Source organism: Bufo gargarizans, chromosome 10 (assembly GCF_014858855.1).
Source record: "Bufo gargarizans isolate SCDJY-AF-19 chromosome 10, ASM1485885v1, whole genome shotgun sequence".
In the NCBI taxonomy this organism is placed as follows: domain Eukaryota; kingdom Metazoa; phylum Chordata; class Amphibia; order Anura; family Bufonidae; genus Bufo; species Bufo gargarizans.
The window spans coordinates 65,752,217-65,772,930 of record NC_058089.1 but is presented as its reverse complement, the minus strand read 5'-3'; the positions used below and the strand labels follow the sequence as shown (position 1 = coordinate 65,772,930).

General features: G+C 44.8%; 1 protein-coding gene across 6 annotated transcripts in view; it reads right to left on the bottom strand.

The window, feature by feature from the left end:
• Nucleotides 1-4,544: 4,544 nt before the first annotated feature.
• The window catches only part of MUS81 (MUS81 structure-specific endonuclease subunit), a 391,902-nt gene continuing 375,732 nt past the window's right edge, over nucleotides 4,545-20,714 (bottom strand). For all 6 annotated transcript variants that reach the window (XM_044271087.1, XM_044271085.1, XM_044271088.1 and 3 more), the window contains 3 exons: nucleotides 9,330-9,433; nucleotides 5,624-5,707; nucleotides 4,545-5,430 (listed from right to left, as the gene is read on the bottom strand). In XM_044271087.1, coding sequence (XP_044127022.1) covers nucleotides 5,364-5,430; nucleotides 5,624-5,707; nucleotides 9,330-9,433 — 255 coding nt within the window. In that variant the 3' untranslated portion in view covers nucleotides 4,545-5,363. The remainder of the gene's footprint in view (nucleotides 5,431-5,623; nucleotides 5,708-9,329; nucleotides 9,434-20,714) is intronic.

Below are 20,714 nucleotides of genomic sequence, written 5' to 3'. Positions count from 1 at the left end.
GAATTGCGGTCATATTGGTCCAAGAACCCAATTCATCACATGCCCATGTTCTCTGCTGCTATGTCCAGGACACGATTTGAGACCATCCTGCGTTTCCTGCACTTTAGCGACAACACCACCTCCCGTCCCAGAGGCCACCCAGCTTTTGACCGGCTCCACAAAATTCGGCCCCTCATAGACCACTTCAACCAGAAATTTGCAGATTTGTATACCCCTGAGCAAAACATCTGCGTAGACGAGTCCCTAATACATTTTACCGGGCGCCTTGGCTTCAAACAATACATCCCAAGCAAGCGCGCCCGGTATGGGGTCAAATTGTATAAGCTCTGTGAAAGGGCCACAGGCTATACCCACAAATTTCGGATCTATGAGGGTAAAGATAGACCCTGGAGCAGGTCGGTTGCCCTGACTACCTGGGGAGCAGTGGGAAGACAGTCTGGGACTTGGTGTCACCCTTATTTGGCAAGGGGTACCATCTTTATGTGGACAATTTCTACACAAGTGTGCCCCTCTTCAGGCATTTGTTCCTAGAACAGATTGGCTGCTGTGGCACCGCGCGAACTAGTCGCGCGGGCTTCCCCCAACGTCTCGTTACCACCCGTCTTGCAAGGGGGGAGAGGGCTGCCTTGTGTAATGAAGAACTGCTCGCGGTGAAATGGAGAGACAAACGTGACGTTTGCATGCTCTCCTCCATTCACGCAGACACGACAATACAAATAGAACGGGCAACCAGTGTCATTGAAAAGCCCCTCTCGGTCCATGATTTATAACCTTCACATGGGAGGGGTGGACTTCAATGACCAGATGTTGGCTCTGTATTTACTGTAGTTTCCCGACGCACCAGACGCTGGTATAAGAAGGTTTCTGTATATTTGATTCAATTGGCTGCATATAATAGTTTTGTTCTCTACAGTATAAGGCTGGGAGAACAGGATACTTCCTCAAATTTCAGGAAGAGATCATCGAGAACCTCCTGTATCCAGGAGGTTCCGTGGCCCCATCCACCAGTGTAGTTAGCCGTCTACACGAGCAACATTTCCCCAATGTCGTTGCTGGTACCTCAACCCAACCGTCACCCCGAAAAAGATGTTGTGTCTGTAGCAGGAGTGGAATAAGGCATGACACCAGTTATTTCTGACCCGACTGCCCTGACCACCCTGCCCTATGCTTAGGGGAGTGTTTCCGGAAGTACCACACACAGGTACACTTAGCATAGGGATCACATCTCACAGGACAGGTACACAGGGCTATTAGGGCCCATTCACACAGCTGCTGCAAACTTCTCCTTTAACCTGGGACAAAGTGCATAATGTACTTCGCCACATCTTTGGGGCGATTTGCGCTTTGCACATTGTCCCATGGGGAAGGAGAGGTTTGTCCTATAAAGGTAAAAGGTATTCCGTGAGGGGCATGGCGAGTTCCTAGAATTTTTTATTTTTTGTCACCAGTTAGCGGAAAATGATGATTTTTATTTTTCTAACAAAGTCTCATATTCCACTAACTTGTGACAAAAAATTAAAACTTCCATGAACTCACTATGCCTATCATGAAATACCTTGGGGTGTCTTCTTTCCAAAATGGGGTCACTTGTGGGGCAGTTATACTGCCCTGGCATTTTACGGGCCCAAATGCGTGCGAAGTAGTTTGAAATCAAAATGTGTAATAAATGGCCTGTGAAATCCAAAAGGTGCTCTTTGGAATGTGGGCCCCTTTGCCCACCTAGGCTGCAAAAAAGTGTCTCACATGTGGTATCGCTGTACTCAGGAGAAGTTGGGGAATGTGTTATGGGGTGTCATTTTACATATACCCATGCTGGGTGAGATAAATATCTTGGTCAAATGCCAACTTTGTATTAAAAAAATGGGAAAAGCTGTCTTTTGCCAAGATATTTCTCTCACCCAGCATGGGTATATGTAAAAAGACACCCCAAAACACATTGCCCTACTTCTTCTGAGAGCTGCTTCAAAAAGCGGAAATTCACATTTTTGTACCATAGTTTGCAAATGCTATAACTTTTACCCAAACATTTTTTTTTATCAAAGACATGTAAAACAATAAACATTGAAGTTAAGACTGTAATGTAACAACACACAAAAAAGTCAAGGGGGTGAATACTTTTGCAAGGCACTGTAGATGAAAGTTTGAATATCACCTCAAATAGGGTGCTCACATTTTATATTAGGGACAAACATGGGGGTCATCTATTATTCTGAAATATGGCTATATTAAGCATATTTCAGGAACAGATGGTAGCGCAACGGTTAGTTGTCTTTTTTCTAAAGTGAATAACCCTAATTTTGACAATTTTTCAAGGAACTGTAGTCCACCCATTCCAGTTATTACTTTAGTTGCCCTCCCCTGACCACTCTCCAGCTCTGCTATGTCTGCCTTGTTCACAGGAGACCAGAACTGTACACAGAACTCCATGTGTGGTCTGACTAATGATTTGTAGAGTGGTAGCACTATGTTGTCATCACAGGCATATATGCTCCTTTTGATGCAACCCATTATCTTATTGGCCTTGGCAGCAGCTGCCTGTCAGTGGTTTCTGCAGTTTAGTTTGCTGTACACAAAAATGTCTAAGTCCTCTTAAATGTCTATGTTACTGTAACAGGGTGCCGAAGGCGCACTTGGTCTCCCATCAGCCGCAGACCTGCTGTTTAACTTCGGGAGCGAGGATCTGTGTTTGACCTCGTTCCCAGGGCGGCTTTCCTAGCTGGGAGGCTCCCTGCTCCTAGGTCTGCCTTGAGCGCCGAGCTGATCACTCGGTGCTCTACTGGTCGGTCTGTCGGTCATGTGACGCTGGCCACGTCACATGACCCTCACTCCCCACTATAAATACAGACAGCCTGCTGGCCACAGGTTGCCTGTTAATTCTAGGTTCTTGGCATTTTGTTGGACTACTGAATACTACCTGATCCTGTTCCCTGACGATCCTTTGCCTGCTCCTCCTGTACTTTGCATCTCTCCTGGTATCCTGACCCCGGCTTCCACCTGACGATTCTTTGCGGACTCCTGTTGTTTCTATCCTGGTATTTGACCTCGGCTTTTCCTGACTATTCTCTGCTCATTCCTTAGTACTGCGTAGCTCTCTAGGTATTGACCCGGTCTGTTCACGTTCCGTTATTTGTCTTGTCTGTCTTCCCAGCACGTATCCTAAGTTAGGGACTGCTGTCTAGTTGTCCCCTGTCATTAGGACTTGCGAGGCAAGTAGGCAGGGCCAGGGGTGAGGGTGGAGCGCAGTGGTCACTATCCTCCCCCCTGTGTGTAGTTTACGTGACCGTCACAGTTACCCAGTGTTATACCATTTAGTATGTACGGGTGACTTGCGTTATTCCTTCCCATGTGCATATTCTTACATTTACCAATGATAAACCTCATCTGCCACTCCAGCTTGCCGCAGGTTTTTTCATCAAATTGGTGTGTCAAAGCTGTCTATTGATGACACTGGCTGTTAGCCCAGCGGTCCATGCCGGTGCTGCTGCCCCTACTCGCGGACATGGGCGCCGGGCTTCCTCTTTCCCTCCTGCTGCCATGCTGACAAGCGTGGGCAGCAGGTAGCTGAACTGTTGCATCTATGCTCCTTGCCAGAGTTTACTTCCTGCTGGAGACCTGTACTGTTATTAGGGCTTGCATGGGTGTGTCTCTCCTCACTTGTGAGGCAACACGTACACGCCCTCTGTCTTACCAGCCTATGCCTGGATTGCAGGAAACATTTAAAGGCGCTTCCTACCACAGGAAGATGCCTGAGAAAATCATGGTCACTAGCTTGCCTAGTTCCAAGTGTGAAGGTGTTTTTCAAGTTCTGCTCTGCTGTGTACCGGACCCTACTTTTGGAAATTTAGGATTTTGCCAGTTTGCCATCTGCTTCTGACCTCAGACTTCGTTTACAGACATTGCTTGTTTGCCAGCTGCCTCTGACCCACAGACTTTGTTTACAGACCTTGCTTGATCTCTGCCTACCCTGACCACGTACTTCCCCTCGGTGCTTGCACTGGTATCTCTGACCCCCTGGTCAGCTGCCACTGACTCGGGGACTGCTCTGGAGTGGCACCTGGCAACTACCCTAACAGCCCAAGCCTATCCCCACCATCAGAGGCTCTAGTGAAGACCAGGTAATTGCTTAGTCACGCCCCTCCAGAGTATAGCCAGTCAGTGGCACAGTGGGTCCACACCCGCTTGCATAATACTGGCAAGTTCTGTTGTACATGAATGAGCTGAAAAGTCAAGTAACATAAGTGAGAGCATGTGAAAACCAAAATGTTTAAGGGTTCATACGAGAGTGTACCTAGTTTCTAGACTGCATAATGATTTATACAAGCAAATCAGTTTTTCCTTATTTACAGGCTATAATTTTATAAAAGGTATATGCTAAGGGTTTGTGCACTTTTGCAGATGAAGCTGTCATGTTAATTACTTCCATCTTCTGCTTTCTGCATAATCAGTCCACATCAAATATATGGCATCTACACAGTATTTGTTTAATAACTGTAGCACTTTGGGTGAATTACTAACACAGATAAAACATATAAAAAAATCTGAAAAATATTTTATTGACAATAAGAAAATTTGAGGACATATTCAAATAAAGCATCAGTACAACATATCATTGATTTTACAATCTACCTCTTAAATTCACATTAGAAAAATGAAACACCTATTTGAAGTATACACTCAAGTGGTCCTTGATAAGTACAGACTAATAAAAGTGGGATATAGTTTGCTCTGGTATGGTCAAAGTCTCAGAAAATGAGGTAGACCTAAGTAACAGTTCAGAATAGCTAGATGATTTCAAACACTGAACAGTTCCACTTGGCAAGAAGCCCCCAAAATATTAGCACACTAAGTCTACTGCAGGTACATCCATGTGAATGGGTCGGTTCACATGGTAGGTATTCTAAAAACAGTTAGGTTTGAACTTTTTGTTAGCATGTGCTCAATGGTAAAATACTATTTAAGACATACTACGGGAATGATCCTATTAACTACTTACAGCAAGGTACTTCAGTGAGTCCATAAGAGTAACCTCTTATGGACTCAATAAAAGTTTGAAAAACCTGTGTTTTCAGAGCTCTACACTGGATTGGAAAGTCACACAGAGCTTCAACTTGTGAATATTGAGTTAAGATAACAGATGCAGTTCCACAGTACAGATTTTTTATCGTTTTAATCCTCCTAAAAGAATATTTTCCACTTTTCTTGTATTAATCATGATTGTATCCGTGATCAAAATAGGTTGATAGTTTAATCATCTATGGCTATCTCTAAAGTATTTACACCATCTTCAGGGAGGTAGACTAACTGCACAACATTCAAGCTGGAAATTCACGTCGCTCAGTAAAGTTGCATTGTGTCACCATTCCTCAGGACAAGGCTTCCTTGGTGCAGTAAAGCTGGGATATAGTTTTGCTCAGGACTGGTCCAAGATTTCTGCAAAGAGATTAACTATTGAAAGTAATTGTGCCATCTCTTGTGCTAATTATAAAAGGTAAGTTGAGCTCCTAATTCACTCAATCACAAAGATTTCATATACATGGACTAGGTTTTCTGCACTAAACAAAAATGTTTTTCTGTTAAGAATAGCCCCTGTATTACAGGGAGTGCCTCAAGCTGCAGGACATACCTCTGTAGCTTTCCACACTTCACATTTGACAACAACTTCTCCTTCTCCTCGGTGGAAGAACAACATTCATATGCAGAAAGCAGGCTGTGGGTCATAAGAAGAGACTGTCAAAAGGATTACACGGCCTGCAATATCTACGATGTTGCATCACATAGTCTGTGGCACGCGTTTCTGGCCTTTGAGCATTTAGATGCTGTTGTCAGGATTGGCCACGGCATCTGAAGTGTTAAATGTCTGTGATTGGCATTACTGCCAGTCACGGACTTTAGCCAAGTCCTGATGTAAATAGTCATATGGCAGTTGGGAAGGGGTTAAATTAGTTTAACATAACAGATCCCTCATGGAGCCATGCTGATACAATGTTATACACTTATTTTCAGTCAGTCAGTCAGCACATCCCAATGCACAGGTGCACGCTGCCATGGCTAGAAACACAATTAAAAAAGACAATGCAACAGCACTCTGCAAACACAAATAAGGTACAATAATGCCATAATTATAGAAAACATTCTGGTGGTAATGCTACGCTTATTTTGCACATTTGAGATTCTTGGCAAATACATTTTGTACAAAATTATTTGGGCCCGTCTGCCAAATGTCAAGGCGATCTCTATAAGATGGGAACCTAACAATAAATACTACCTGTTATGTGCTATAACGGCCACCATAAAATTCAGGGAATAAAGGTTCCACATGCATGCTGGGTCCACTCTGCTTTTTACCGTTTTTGGTGCCATAACGGCCTCCATTAAATACAGGGATGCAGGTACTAACATGCATGCTGAGCCAACTCTATTACTTCTCCTGGTGCCAAATGGCTTCCAATAAATACGAGAGCAGGCTACAGCTTTATACTTACTCTAATTAAAGTCAGCCTTAGGTAGTCAGGGGTGAAAGACCAACTGTAGTCAGCCACACGTCCAGCTCCAGTACACCTACACTCCCTGAATTGTATGGTGGCCATTATGGCACATAACAATATTTAGTGTTAGGTTCCCGTCTTATAGAGATCGCCTTGACGTTTGGCAGACGGACCCAAGTAATTTTGTACAAAATGTATTTGCCAAGGTCTTAGCTCTCTAGGACGTACCATTCCTGAGATATTCCGAAAAAATAACCTGCATTAGCCAATACAAGCCTGCATATGCCAACTGCCATACACACGGTCACATGTCCCTTATCAGCCAATAGAAGCTCACAGGCCCTTACTCTCTGGCCACTTCTTGGTCTGTACAGATCACATTACTGCAGATATGTGCTCATCATTACAAGAAGGATTAGAATGATAGATTTCAACTATATATAGGATCTAACATTCACAATAGGCGATTGTCAAAGCTTTTCTACAGCAGTGGCCAAAAGTTTTCAGAATGACACAAATTTTGTTTTTCACAAAGTATGCTGCTTCAGTTTCTATGGTGGCAATTTGCATTAACTTTAGATTGTTATGAAGAGTAACATAATAACAGTAATAACTAATAATAGTTTGTAAGGCTGAAAAAAAAGACATCTGTCCATCCAGTTCAGCCTGTTATCCTGCAAGTTGATCCAAAGGAAGGGAAAAGAAAAACATGAGGTAGAATCCAATTTTCCTCATTTTAGTGAGAAAAATTCCTTCTCGACTCCAATCGGGCAATCACAATAACTCCCTGGATTGACACTTGTCCAGAATCTTATAACTGTAACCTATAATAATATAACCTGTAATATTATTACACTCCAGGAATACAGGCCCCTACTTGAACTCTTTTAGTGAGTTCACCATCATTTGGAAAGGTTTCCATAACAACCCAGCCAACCCAAGTCACACGACACAGAGCACAACTACACTGCTACATGCATCCATCTTGGATGGATTTTTTTGCGAATGTCGTGTCGCAGTCGCAACATGTCGCAGTGCGACACCATAGCCTATCATTATAAAAATTGTTGAGAAAAAATGTCGCACAACACATGTCGTCGTGTAGCCCTAGCCGTAAAGGGGCAGGCACTGTGGAGGTCACTGTTTAAGGGGGCAGGCACTGTGGAGGTCACTGTTAAAGGGGCAGGCACTGTGGAGGTCACTGTTAAAGGGGCAGGCACTGTGGAGGTCACTGTTTAAGGGGGCAGGCACTGTGGAGGTCACTGTTTAAGGGGGCAGGCACTGTGGAGGTCACTGTTTAAGGGGGCAGGCACTGTGGAGGTCACTGTTAAAGGGGCAGGCACTGTGGAGGTTACTGTTAAAGGGATGGACACTGTGAATGTCACTGTTAAGGTGGTGGGCACTGTGGAGGTCAATTAAAGGGGCGGACACTGTGGAGGTCACTGAGGAAGTCACTGTTAAAGGGGCAGACACTGTGGAGGTCGCTGTTAAAGCAGCAGGGTGCTGTATAGGTTACTGTTAAGGTGGCGTGCCCCTGAGAACGTCAATGTCAAGGGAGTGAGGGGCTGTGAAACTCGCTGTAAAAAGGGTGGGCTGCTGTGAAGATCAAAGTTAAGGGGCGGGCTGCTATAGAAGTCCCATTGTAATGAGGCGGAGCACAGTGGGGGGGGGGGGGGTCAGTGTTAAGGAGTGAGGGGCAGTGGAGTTCACTGTTAAAAGGGCCTGGTCCTGTAGAGGTTAGTTATGGGAGACACTATGGATATCTTTTAACGATAAACAAACATTAAATGAAATAGATGAAATATACCAGTGTGAAGCCGGGTCCTTCTGCTAGTCCTCCAATAAAATGGCCACACTTACTGTGTAGAAACAATTATCCAGACTAAACCCAGTGCCTCCCTCCTAAATTTCCTGGCTCATGTGCACTAGCATCAGAGGGCGAGCGGTTGGGTAGGGAGGCATGGCTACAGCCTGAGAGAACAATTCACTGTTTTTCTAGTTTATTTTTCATGTTATGCAGTTGTGATATCTGACAAAACAAGAGCAAATGACAAAGACACAAAGAGATTACTGTATTTTTCAGACTATAAGACAATATAGGATTTCGAGATCGAACTTCAGAGCAGACCCCCCAAATCAGATCCTCCTTCATTATCACAACTCAGATCAGACCCTCATCAGACCCCCATTTTTCATCAGACCTCAGATCAGACCCCCAAGCGCCAACCGCCTCAGTTCAGACCCCGCCAAGCTCCAATAGCCTCAGATCAGACCCCAAGCAGTCCCTACCAGCTTTAGATTGCACCCCCTAGCATCTCGCAAAACCCATCAAAAGTCAGATCAGACGCCAGAAAATAAATAAAGTTTCCTCGCTTGCTCCGGATGGCACCGCAGATACAGGACTCACCACTCCATCGGTTCTTCCAGGTCCCGCTTTGTACTGTTAACTGACGTGGCACAGCGTCAGGTCATTGTGAATGCCTTTGTGCACTACGTCCTGCCACTGTGCACGGTCAGGACACCACAATGGGACCTAGAAGAAGACCAAAGAAGGTGAGTGCAGACAGTGCAGGGCTGCCATCACCTTCCGCATGCTAATGACTGCTTCCATGATGGCATTCGGACTAGAAGATGCACTGCCACTTTTCCCCTATTTTTTGGAGGAAAAAAGTTTATAGTCTGAAAAATGCTGTAAGTTTTGTTGGCTGTTCTTTTTTCTTTGTTTGGATTCTGGGTTTAGTGGCCCTTTAACCAATTTGCACACAATTGTTTACGTTCAGAAAAAAACTCAACCTTCAAGATAAATGTGTTCAGCATTATACAGTAGTTAAGATCATACATTACCTGGCTGGGGTGCTGTATCTTTCCAGTATTGCTGCTGCCTTCTCACCACTAACTCCACTCATCTGCATCAGCTGTCGAGCAAACACTTCTTTCACAGTCTGTGCCTGTATGTAAAATAAAGTGTGTTATACAGGGATGAGCTAGACAGACCAAGAGGAACAGGATGAACTGCAGCTGGATAAGATTTTGTTATTGGTAGGTCTCCAAAGTTACTATTACATTCTTTTATACACTTAAAAGGGAATGTGTCATCAGAAAATAACCTACAGTGTAAAAAATGTTTTAAACATAAAGAAAAATTATTCAAATAATTTTTGGTGATATTTTTACATTTTCCAGATCAGTATCTATATGTAAACAAAAAACATAAAAATCCTGCAGTTTCGGCACTGGCCACTTCTTGGTTTGTACCGATCACATTACTGCAGATATCTACTCATCATTACAAGAAGGATTAGAATGATAGATTTCAACTATATATAGGTAACACAGGATCTAACATTCACAATAGGCGATTGTCAAAGCTTTTCTACAGCAGTGGCCAAAAGTTTTCAGAATGACACAAATTTTGTTTTTCACAAAGTATGCTGCTTCAGTTTCTATGGTGGCAATTTGCATTAACTTTAGATTGTTATGAAGAGTAACATAATAACAGTAATAACTAATAATAGTTTGTAAGGCTGAAAAAAGACATCTGTCCATCCAGTTCAGCCTGTTATCCTGCAAGTTGATCCAAAGGAAGGGAAAAAAAAACATGAGGTAGAAGCCAATTTTCCTCATTTTAGTGAGAAAAATTCCTTCTCGACTCCAATCGGGCAATCACAATAACTCCCTGGATTGACACTTCTCCAGAATCTAATAATTGTAATCTATAATATTATAACCTGTAATATTATTACACTCCAGGAATACAGGCCCCATTTGAACTCTTTTAGTGAGTTCACCATCAGTAGCAGGACTATGTTCTCGTCCTGTGATTCTATGCCTCTTTTAACCACTTCAGCCCCGCTAGGTGAAACCCCCTTCATGACCAGAGCACTTTTTACACTTCGGCACTACACTCCTTTCACCATTTATCGCTCGGTCATGCAACTTACCACCCAAATGAATTTTACCTCCTTTTCTTCTCACTAATGGAGATTTCATTTGGTGGTATTTTATTGCTGCTGACATTTTTACTTTTTTTGTTATTAATCAAAATGTAACGATTTTTTTGCAAAAAAATGACATTTTTCACTTTCAGCTGTAAAATTTTGCAAAAAAAAAACGACATCCATATATAAATTTTTCGCCAAATTTATTGTTCTACATGTCTTTGATAAAAAAAAAATGTTTGGGCAAAAAAAAAAATGGTTTGGGTAAAAGTTATAGCATTTACAAACTATGGTACAAAAATGTGAATTTCCGCTTTTTGAAACAGCTCTGACTTTCTGAGCACCTGTCATGATTCCTGAGGTTCTACAATGCCCAAACAGTAGAAAACCCCCACAAATGACCCCATTTCGGAAAGTAGACACCCTAAGGTATTCGCTGATGGGCATAGTGAGTTCATAGAACTTTTTATTTTTTGTCACAAGTTAGCGGAAAATGATGATGATTTTATTTTTTCTTACAAAGTCTCATATTCCACTAACTTGCGACAAAAAATAAAAAATTCTAGGAACTCGCCATGCCCCTCACGGAATACCTTGGGGTGTCTTCTTTCCAAAATGGGGTCACTTGTGGCGTAGTTATACTGCCCTGGCAATTTAGGGGCCCAAATGTGTGAGAAGAACTTTGCAATCAAAATGTGTAAAAAATGACCGGTGAAATCCAAAAGGTGCACTTTGGAATATGTGCCCCTTTGCCCACCTTGGCAGCAAAAAAGTGTCACACATCTGGTATCGCCGTACTCAGGAGAAGTTGGGGAATGTGTTTTGGGGTGTCATGTTACATATACCCATGCTGGGTGAGAAAAATATCTTGGTCAAATGCCAACTTTGTATAAAAAAAATGGGAAAAGTTGTCTTTTGCCAAGATATTTCTCTCACCCAGCATGGGTATATGTAAAATGACACCCCAAAACACATTCCCCAACTTCTCCTGAGTACGGCGATACCAGATGTGTCACACTTTTTTGCTGCCAAGGTGGGCAAAGGGGCACATATTCCAAAGTGCACCTTTCAGATTTTGCAGGCCATTTTTTACACATTTTGATTGCAAACTACTTCTCACACATTTGGGCCCCTAAATTGCCAGGGCAGTATAACTACGCCACAAGTGACCCCATTTTGGAAAGAAGACACCCCAAGGTATTCCGTGAGGGGCATGGCGAGTTCCTAGAATTTTTTATTTTTTGTCACAAGTTAGCGGAAAATGATGATTTATTTCTTTCTCTTTTTTCCTTACAAAGTCTCATATTCCACTAACTTGCGACAAAAAATAAAAAATTCTAGGAACTCGCCATGCCCCTCACGGAATACCTTGGGGTGTCTTCTTTCCAAAATGGGGTCACTTGTGGCGTAGTTATACTGCCCTGGCAATTTAGGGGCCCAAATGTGTGAGAAGTACTTTGCAATCAAAATCTGTAAAAAATGACCGGTGAAATCCGAAAGGTGCACTTTGGAATATGTGCCCCTTTGCCCACCTTGGCATCAAAAAAGTGTCACACATCTGGTATCGCCGTACTCAGGAGAAGTTGGGGAATGTGTTTTGGGGTGTCATTTTACATATACCCATGCTGGGTGAGAGAAATATCTTGGCAAAAGACAACTTTTCCAATTTTTTTATACAAAGTTGGCATTTGACCAAGATATTTTTCTCACCCAGCATGGGTATATGTAAAATGACACCCCAAAACACATTGCCCAACTTCTCCTGAGTACGGCGATACCAGATGTGTCACACTTTTTTGCTGCCAAGGTGGGCAAAGGGGCACATATTCCAAAGTGCACCTTTTGGATTTTGCAGGGCATTTTTTACACATTTTGATTGCAAAGTTCTTCTCACACATTTGGGCCCCTAAATTGCCAGGGCAGTATAACTACCCCACAAGTGACCCCATTTTGGAAAGAAGACACCCCAAGGTATTCCGTGAGGGGCATGGCAAGTTCCTAGAATTTTTTATTTTTTGTCGCAAGTTAGTGGAATATGAGACTTTGTAAGGAAAAAAGAAAAAAAAAGAAAAATCATCATTTTCCGCTAACTTGTGACAAAAAATAAAAAATTCTAGGAACTCGCCGTGCCCCTCACGGAATACCTTGGGGTGTCTTCTTTCCAAAATGGGGTCACTTGTGGCGTAGTTATACTGCCCTGGCAATTTAGGGGCCCAAATGTGTAAGAAGTACCTTGCAATCAAAATGTGTAAAAAATGGCCTGCGAAATCCGAAAGGTGCCCCTTTGCCCACCTTGGCTGCAAAAAAGTGTCACACATGTGGTATCGCCGTACTCAGGAGAAGTTGGGTAATGTGTTTTGGGGGGTCATTTTACATATACCCATGCTGGGTGAGAGAAATATCTTGGCAAAAGACAACTTTTCCCATTTTTTTATACAAAGTTGGCATTTGACCAAGATATTTTTCTCACCCAGCTTGGGTATATGTAAAATGACACCCCAAAACACATTCCCCAACTTCTCCTGAGTACGGCGATACCACATGTGTGACACTTTTTTGCAGCCTAGATGCGCAAAGGGGCCCAAATTCCTTTTAGGAGGGCATTTTTAGACATTTGGATCCCAGACTTCTTCTCACACTTTCGGGCCCCTAAAAAGCCAGGGCAGTATAAATACCCCACATGTGACCCCACTTTGGAAAGAAGACACCCCAAGGTATTCAATGAGGGGCATGGCAAGTTCCTAGAATTTTTTTTTTTTTTGCATAAGTTAGCGGATATAGATTTTTTTTTTGTTTTTTTCTCACAAAGTCTCACTTTCCGCTAACTTAGGACAAAAATTTCAATCTTTCATGGACTCAATATGCCCCTCACGGAATACCTTGGGGTGTCTTCTTTCCGAAATGGGGTCACATGTGGGGTATTTATACTGCCCTGGCTTTTTAGGGGCCCTAAAGCGTGAGAAGAAGTCTGGAATATAAATGTCTAAAAATGTTTACGCATTTGGATTCCGTGAGGGGTATGGTGCGTCCATGTGAGATTTTATTTTTTGACACAAGTTAGTAGAATATGAGACTTAGTAAGAAAAAACAAAAACAAAAACAAACAAAAAATTTCCGCTAACTTGTGCCAAAAAAAAATGTCTGAATGGAGCCTTACCAGGGGGGGGTGATCAATGACAGGGGGGTGATCAATGACAGGGGGGTGATCACCCATATAGACTCCCTGATCACCCCCCTGTCATTGATCACCCCCCCTGTAAGGCTCCATTCAGACATCCGCATGATTTTTTACGGATCCATGGATACATGGATCGGATCCACAGAACGCATGCGGACGTCTGAATGGAGCCTTACAGGGGGGTTATCAATGACAGGGGGTGATCAGGGTAATCAGGGTGATCACCCCCCTGTCACTGATCACCCCCCCTGTAAGGCTCCATTCAGACATCGCATGATTTTTTACGGATCCATGGATACATGGATCGGATCCACAGAACGCATGCGGACGTCTGAATGGAGCCTTACAGGGGGGTTATCAATGACAGGGGGTGATCAGGGTAATCAGGGTGATCACCCCCCTGTCACTGATCACCCCCCCTGTAAGGCTCCATTCAGACATCCGCATGATTTTTTACGGATCCATGGATACATGGATCGGATCCACAGAACGCATGCGGACGTCTGAATGGAGCCTTACAGGGGGGTTATCAATGACAGGGGGTGATCAGGGTAATCAGGGTGATCACCCCCCTGTCACTGATCACCCCCCCTGTAAGGCTCCATTCAGACATCCGCATGATTTTTTACGGATCCATGGATCGGATCCACAGAACGCATGCGGACGTCTGAATGGAGCCTTACAGGGGGGGTTATCAATGACAGGGGGTGATCAGGGTAATCAGGGTGATCACCCCCCTGTCACTGATCACCCCCCCTGTAAGGCTCCATTCAGACATCCGCATGATTTTTTACGGATCCATGGATACATGGATCGGATCCACAAAACGCATGCGGACGTCTGAATGGAGCCTTACAGGGGGGTTATCAATGACAGGGGGGTGATCAGGGAGTGTATATGGGTGATCACCCGCCTGTCATTGATCACCCCCTGTAAGGCTCCATTCAGACGTCCGCATGTGTTTTGCGGATCCGATCCATGTATCCATGGATCCGTAAAAATCATGCGGACGTCTAAATGGAGCCTTACAGGGGAGTGATCAATGACAGGGGGGTGATCAATGACAGGGGGTGATCAGGGAGTGTATATGGGTGATCACCCGCCTGTCATTGATCACCCCCCTGTAAGGCTCCATTCAGACGTCCGTATGCTTTTTGCGGATCCGATCCATGTATCCGTGGATCCGTAAAAATCATACGGACGTCTGAACGGAGCCTGACAGGGGGGTGATCAATGACAGGGGGGTGATCAGGGAGCTTATATGGGGTGATCATGGGTGATCAGGGGTTTATAAGGGGTTAATAAGTGACGGGGGGGGGGGTGTAGTGTGGTGTTTGGTGCTACTGTACTGACCTACCTGAGTCCTCTGGTGGTCGATCCTAACAAAAGGGACCACCAGAGGACCAGGTAGGAGGTATATTAGACGCTGTTATGAAAACAGCGTCTAATATACCTGTTAGGGGTTAAAAAATTCGGATCTCCAGCCTGCCAGCGAGCGATCGCCGCTGGCAGGCTGGAGATCCACTCGCTTACCTTCCGTTCCAGTGAGCGCGCGCGCCTGTGCGCGCGAGTTCACAGGAAATCTCGGCTCTCGCGGGAGGACGCGTATATGCGTCCACCCAGAAGAGCAGGACCGCCGGCAGGACGCAATCCTGCGTACGGCGGTCCTGAGGTAGTTAATGCACCCCTTATTGGCCTTGGCAGCAGCTGCCTGACACTGGTTTCTACAGTTACGTTTTCTATCCAGAACAAAACTAATAAACCCCCTTATAAAATATACCTTTTATTTCTACCTTTAAAAAATTATTAGCTCCTTTGGGGCGGGTGCTCTGCTTGTAGGCAGGGGTACAGAGGTACAGAATATCCAACTCTACCCTGGATCCCATCTTAGAAAAGCCTGAAAACCCTATGTAGGAAATGTAATCCATGCCTATTGTGCTTCAACTGGTAGCAACAGAATTCTACTGGGTATAACCGTGAGTAAGGAAAGGCTGGACATATTTTATGCTCAAGCCACATTGTGGTTTTAATCTATTTGTTTAACCCATATAGAATAATATAAATGCTATAATTAAAGTATAACTGTTTTATATATATATATATATATATATATATATATATATATATTTGGCGTATTGGATTGTGGTGATTAATATCTCCTTGGTGGCCCTATTTCAACTTTTCACTGTGTATTCAATTACCCCTTAATTCCACAGTTTAGTTCCCTGTACTGCCTACTTTTACCTCTGCTTAAAATAGGGTTGCTAGGCATGGTCCGTCTATGTGTTGAAGGACGGAGGACGCAGAAGCATGCAGTGTGCAAGGTCAGATTACTGACAGCTAGGGACTGTAAGTAAATGATTAAAAGCCAGGTCCTCCCCAGCAGCTGATAACAGTGCCTGGGCTGTGTGCACTTCTCCCTGTCCCTGCGCTTGGCAGACGCTCCCTCACTCAGCAGACTGGGACAATGCAGAGCTGAAGCAGCGCAGGGAAGGGAGATCTGCAGTCTGCTCAGTGTATAAATGAAAGCAACATGTGGTAAGAGGACCCCTTTGTGCTGCAGGAGTTTAACCCTTTAGGAGGAGGGCTCTGGTTACTGACACTTTTGGGGGGCTATTGTTACTGGCTAGTGAGGGCAGGCGGGATTAGCCTCAGGGTGAGGGCAGTGGCGGCCATCTTAACTGAATAGTGAAATTGCAGTTTTATGCAGACTGGTTGCTAAGGGCTGAATCATATTAAATATGGGGTAAGTCAGTCTAATAGTAACTGATTCTGGAATATCATGTTATTAGTAACTACATATATGAAAATTGAAATTAGGGTCTAAGTGACAGTTATCCTTTAAGGCTGAGTAATATTATGATTTTTTTTTTGGTGCGACACAGCAAGGGGTTTTGTATGGGAAGGCAGGTATTTTCCACCCAACATGTGCAGCTGGGCTGGTTTCCAGCCAGGTGAGCTCAAATACCAGACCGGAGTTTAAGTGCCGATCCGGGTTTTGGCAGCACATGGTTGTTCTTTAATAGGCAGCTGGGCTCAGAGTCAGGGCTGTGTCTGTGTATGAGGCTTTGGCTGGATGCATGCATGAGACCTGTCTGGGAGGACAAGGGAACGACATCCAGGATTGGGACTCTTTAAGCGGTACCCGCAGCATGTTGTGAAGTGAACACCAAGACTTGATTTTCTTATGCGGTACCTGCAGCAAGGTGTGAATGGAACACCAGGATTTAAAGGGATTCTGTCACCTCCCCTAACCCAAAAAACGATTTTAAAGCAGCCATGAAGCACAGCTTACCTTGATTAGGCTGTGCTCTTTGATCTTGTAATCCGTCCAGCAGTTTCTGCAAAAAACGACTTTTATTGATATGTAAATGAGTCCTGAATGTGCCCAGAGGGGCGTTTTGTTCCTCTTAGAGAGCCCAGTACCGCCCCTCTTACAGTGCCCAGCCCGCCTTCCTTGCGACTGTCTATCCGCCCCCAGCCTGCCACAGCCTCTCCTCCCCCTCCCTCACGCCGAACGAACTTTCGCACAGGCGCAGTACCCACTGAGGGCTGTGCCTGTGCGATCTGCAGGAGACTGAGGGCAGGAGCTTCATCCTCGTCACTGGGCATGCGCCGAGCCCAGTGACGTCCGATGCTCGCTCTTCCCTGCTGACTGAGGGCTCATTTACATATCAATAAAAGTCGTTTTTTTCAGAAACTGCTGGACGGATTACAAGATCAAAGAGCACAGCCTAATCAAGGTAAGCTGTGCTTCATGGCTGCTTTAAAATCGTTTTTTGGGTTAGGGGAGGTAACAGAATCCCTTTAAACTAAGGTGACTTTGCTTATATTTTGTTAACCTGCCAAGTGTGAATAAACACTGAACTGTTTAAGTTAAAGACTTTGTTGTTGCTTCTATACTGCGTCTGCTAACCTGCCTACCAGAGCGAATCCCCACAATTGGTGGCTTAGAGTGGGCACACGCAGTGAGGCTGGCCCGAAGGCCGAAAAGTTTTTATTTTTCCGGGCACGGGTGTATGTCTTGGATCGTAGCCTTGCCGGCTTGATATGTGTCCCCTACAAAATGAAGGCAGTTGTGAAAGCCCTCGTGGAGGCTAACTTGTAGCTGTCACCACCAGATCTCTGAGAAGTTCTAACAGATGTTCTTCAGTACCTCCTGCATGATGTTCTTTTGTTTTGGTTTCACTTTGACATCTCTTCTCCCTCTTCCAGCTGTCATCTATTAGCAGTGATTGCCTCCCTTTATATCCCCTCCCATACTGCCTCACTTTGCGGTTTATACTACTTCCTGGATTGTGTTCACTGCTAGATGCTACTACTGCTGGTTCCTCAGATAAGTCTATATCTGTATTTGTGTTTTCCTGTTGGCTTGATTCTAGGTGACCCTGACTCCCTCCGTATTAAGTGCAGGGAGCCGGTGGTCGTGTCCCCTCACTATTATAGGGTTTGCAGGTGTCACTCAGTCTAGGTACGTGGACATGCAACTGTGTATCATAAAGATCTCTGCATGGGCTGAGCAGTCAGGGAGAGCTCTAGGGCTTTTATAGGGCTCATCCATTTGTTCCTTAGTTTGGGGTCAAGTCAGTCGGGTCTTTATTTGTTACTTCTTGTTTTCTGCAACACCATCCGTGACAGTAGCAGTGGGAGGCTAACAAGCAGCAGCATAAAAGCAACCAGCTGCTATTACAGCAGGAACTTCACAGAACGTCCACGATGCCCGGAAAGCTGCCCGCGCAGCGATCCTTAAGATGGCCCCCACGGACGACGTCGAGACCTATCTGGCGGTATTCAAAAGGGTAGCCGTGAAGGAGACGTTGCCCTGAGACCAATGGGCTGAGGTCGTCGCTCTGTTACTGGCATCTGGACCCCAGCATTTGTTTTTTTGACCTACCAGATGATCAAGCGGCCGACTACCCGACCGTGAAGGGTTAAATTCTGGCAAGACTGGGGGTGAATGTATTGGTCCGGGCCCAGCGGGTGCATCAGTGGTTATTTAAGGTCCCACTGCTATACTGGACCGTCTGTTAGCTGACGTGTTCTGGAGGGCTTTGCTGTACCCTCTCCACGCGTCCAATGCCAGCAAAACCCGCTCGGGATGTACCCAGCTCCGATGGTCTGTTGGCGGTGTAAAGAGCCTGGTCACATAAGGGCCGACTGTCCCCATCGGGGGGAACCCATGGATGCTAACTATGGCTAACGCCACTCAATGTATGCCAGGAGGTTGTCTGCAACCGGTACACCCAAGACACTAGTCACCTGTGCCAGGTACAAGTGGGAGATACCCTGGGGTTGGCGCTGCTGGACTCAAGGAGCTGCCCTGGTGCGGCCCGCCGAGTATACTGGCGGAAAAGCCGGCGTCATGTGCATCCATGGAGACTTAAAAGACTATCCCACCGCCCTGGTGTCTCCACGGTGGCCGGACGATGGACTCATGAGGTGGCCGTCGCCACAAAGTTACATTATGAATTAATAATTGGTAGATACTTCCCCGATTTCCCCATCACTGTGGCCTGAGGCGAGAGTCACCAATACCCATGAGACAGGAATAACCCTAGCAAAGTGGCCCGGCTCAGGGGGGAGACCAGAAACCTGGGAACCTGAGACTGAAGGGCCAGCGGTAGGGGTGACCGCCACTTCGGTGGAAGAGGGGGAGACAACCCTGTTAAGTGTAATAGTGGGAGACATGGATGATTTGCCGCCGGGTACGGAATTGGCAGACCCCAACGTCTCCAGAGACAATTTTGGTACAGCACAGCACTAGGACCCAATTCTATCTCAAGCCTGGGAAAATGTGGTAGGAGTTGAGGGTGAGCTGCAACAACCGGGGGCCGAGTCTATGTTTCCCCGTTTTGTGGTTCAACAAGAAATGCTGTACCGGGTAAATCAACTACGGGGTGAGCATATTGAACAGTTGGTGGTGCCCAGGGTGTATCGCAAGCTCATGTTGGAGTTAGCCCACCAACATGTTCTTGGGGGACACTTGGACGTGGAGGATACTGGAAAGTTACAAGACCTATATACAAAGATCGAACTAGATCGAATTATCACAGATTTCTTCATACAAGCGCTTTTACAGATAATGTGATTTAATTAGCAGCCGGCGAATTCGAGCCCGATCACGTGACCCCTGACGCGAACCTCGTCATACCGACCTAGCTACGCGAGACATCAGGTATCCACGTGGGACGCCAAGAGCCAGAGACCACAGCTGCTACACAGACGGATCATATACCTCAGCCTACACTGTTAGGGTAAGTGTACTCCAGGCTACTGAGAGTGCGGGATGCCGCACCGAGGCCTTGGAGCTCTATTTCCTACACAAGCAACTTGTATTTACAAGATAAGATTTATTACCTACAATACACAAAGTTGAAATCTATGCTCTATGTTTGGAAAATACCTTTACAACATTGAAACTTTGGAAACATTGTCACTAAGATATTACATTGTTTCCTCATACCAGCGTTCCTAATCTGGACTTTCAATATTAAGTGGACTGAGAACACTGCTACAAGTTCAGATACAGCACAAGCACAACGCTCCATTAGCCTGTTAGCTGCTATACTGACATCACACCACTAACAATACTTGCCCTAGTGGCATATATACTGCGCAACACCAGCGAGTTCTATTTGGGAGAACCATTTTATCAATTTTGTGTTATTGTATTATTGATTACTGCACTATTGAAGTTTTTATATGCCATTTTATATTGGGCACCTAATTATATATTTCAAGATGTATGCATTTATGTACAATACTGTTGTTTATTGAATCATTATAATATACTACAGTGTTCAGCTATATAGTTCCATATAGAGAGTGCCTGCTATATTTTTTACTTACTACTAGTTATATCATTGGATAGGGTGATCCATACAGCAGTTTTGCACCTCACTATTTTTTTTCTGAATAATGGAGACACCTTTCAAATTACAATCTAATGGACATTGTACTCCGTCCACATCATCGGTACGCTTCGGCGAACCTGAACGATATCGTTATCCACAGCACTGACTGGGAAAGTCAACTACTTAAAGTACAGGCTGTAGTGGACTCCCTTAGGAAGGCTGGCTTAACCACTAACATAGAAACATAAAATGTGTCGGC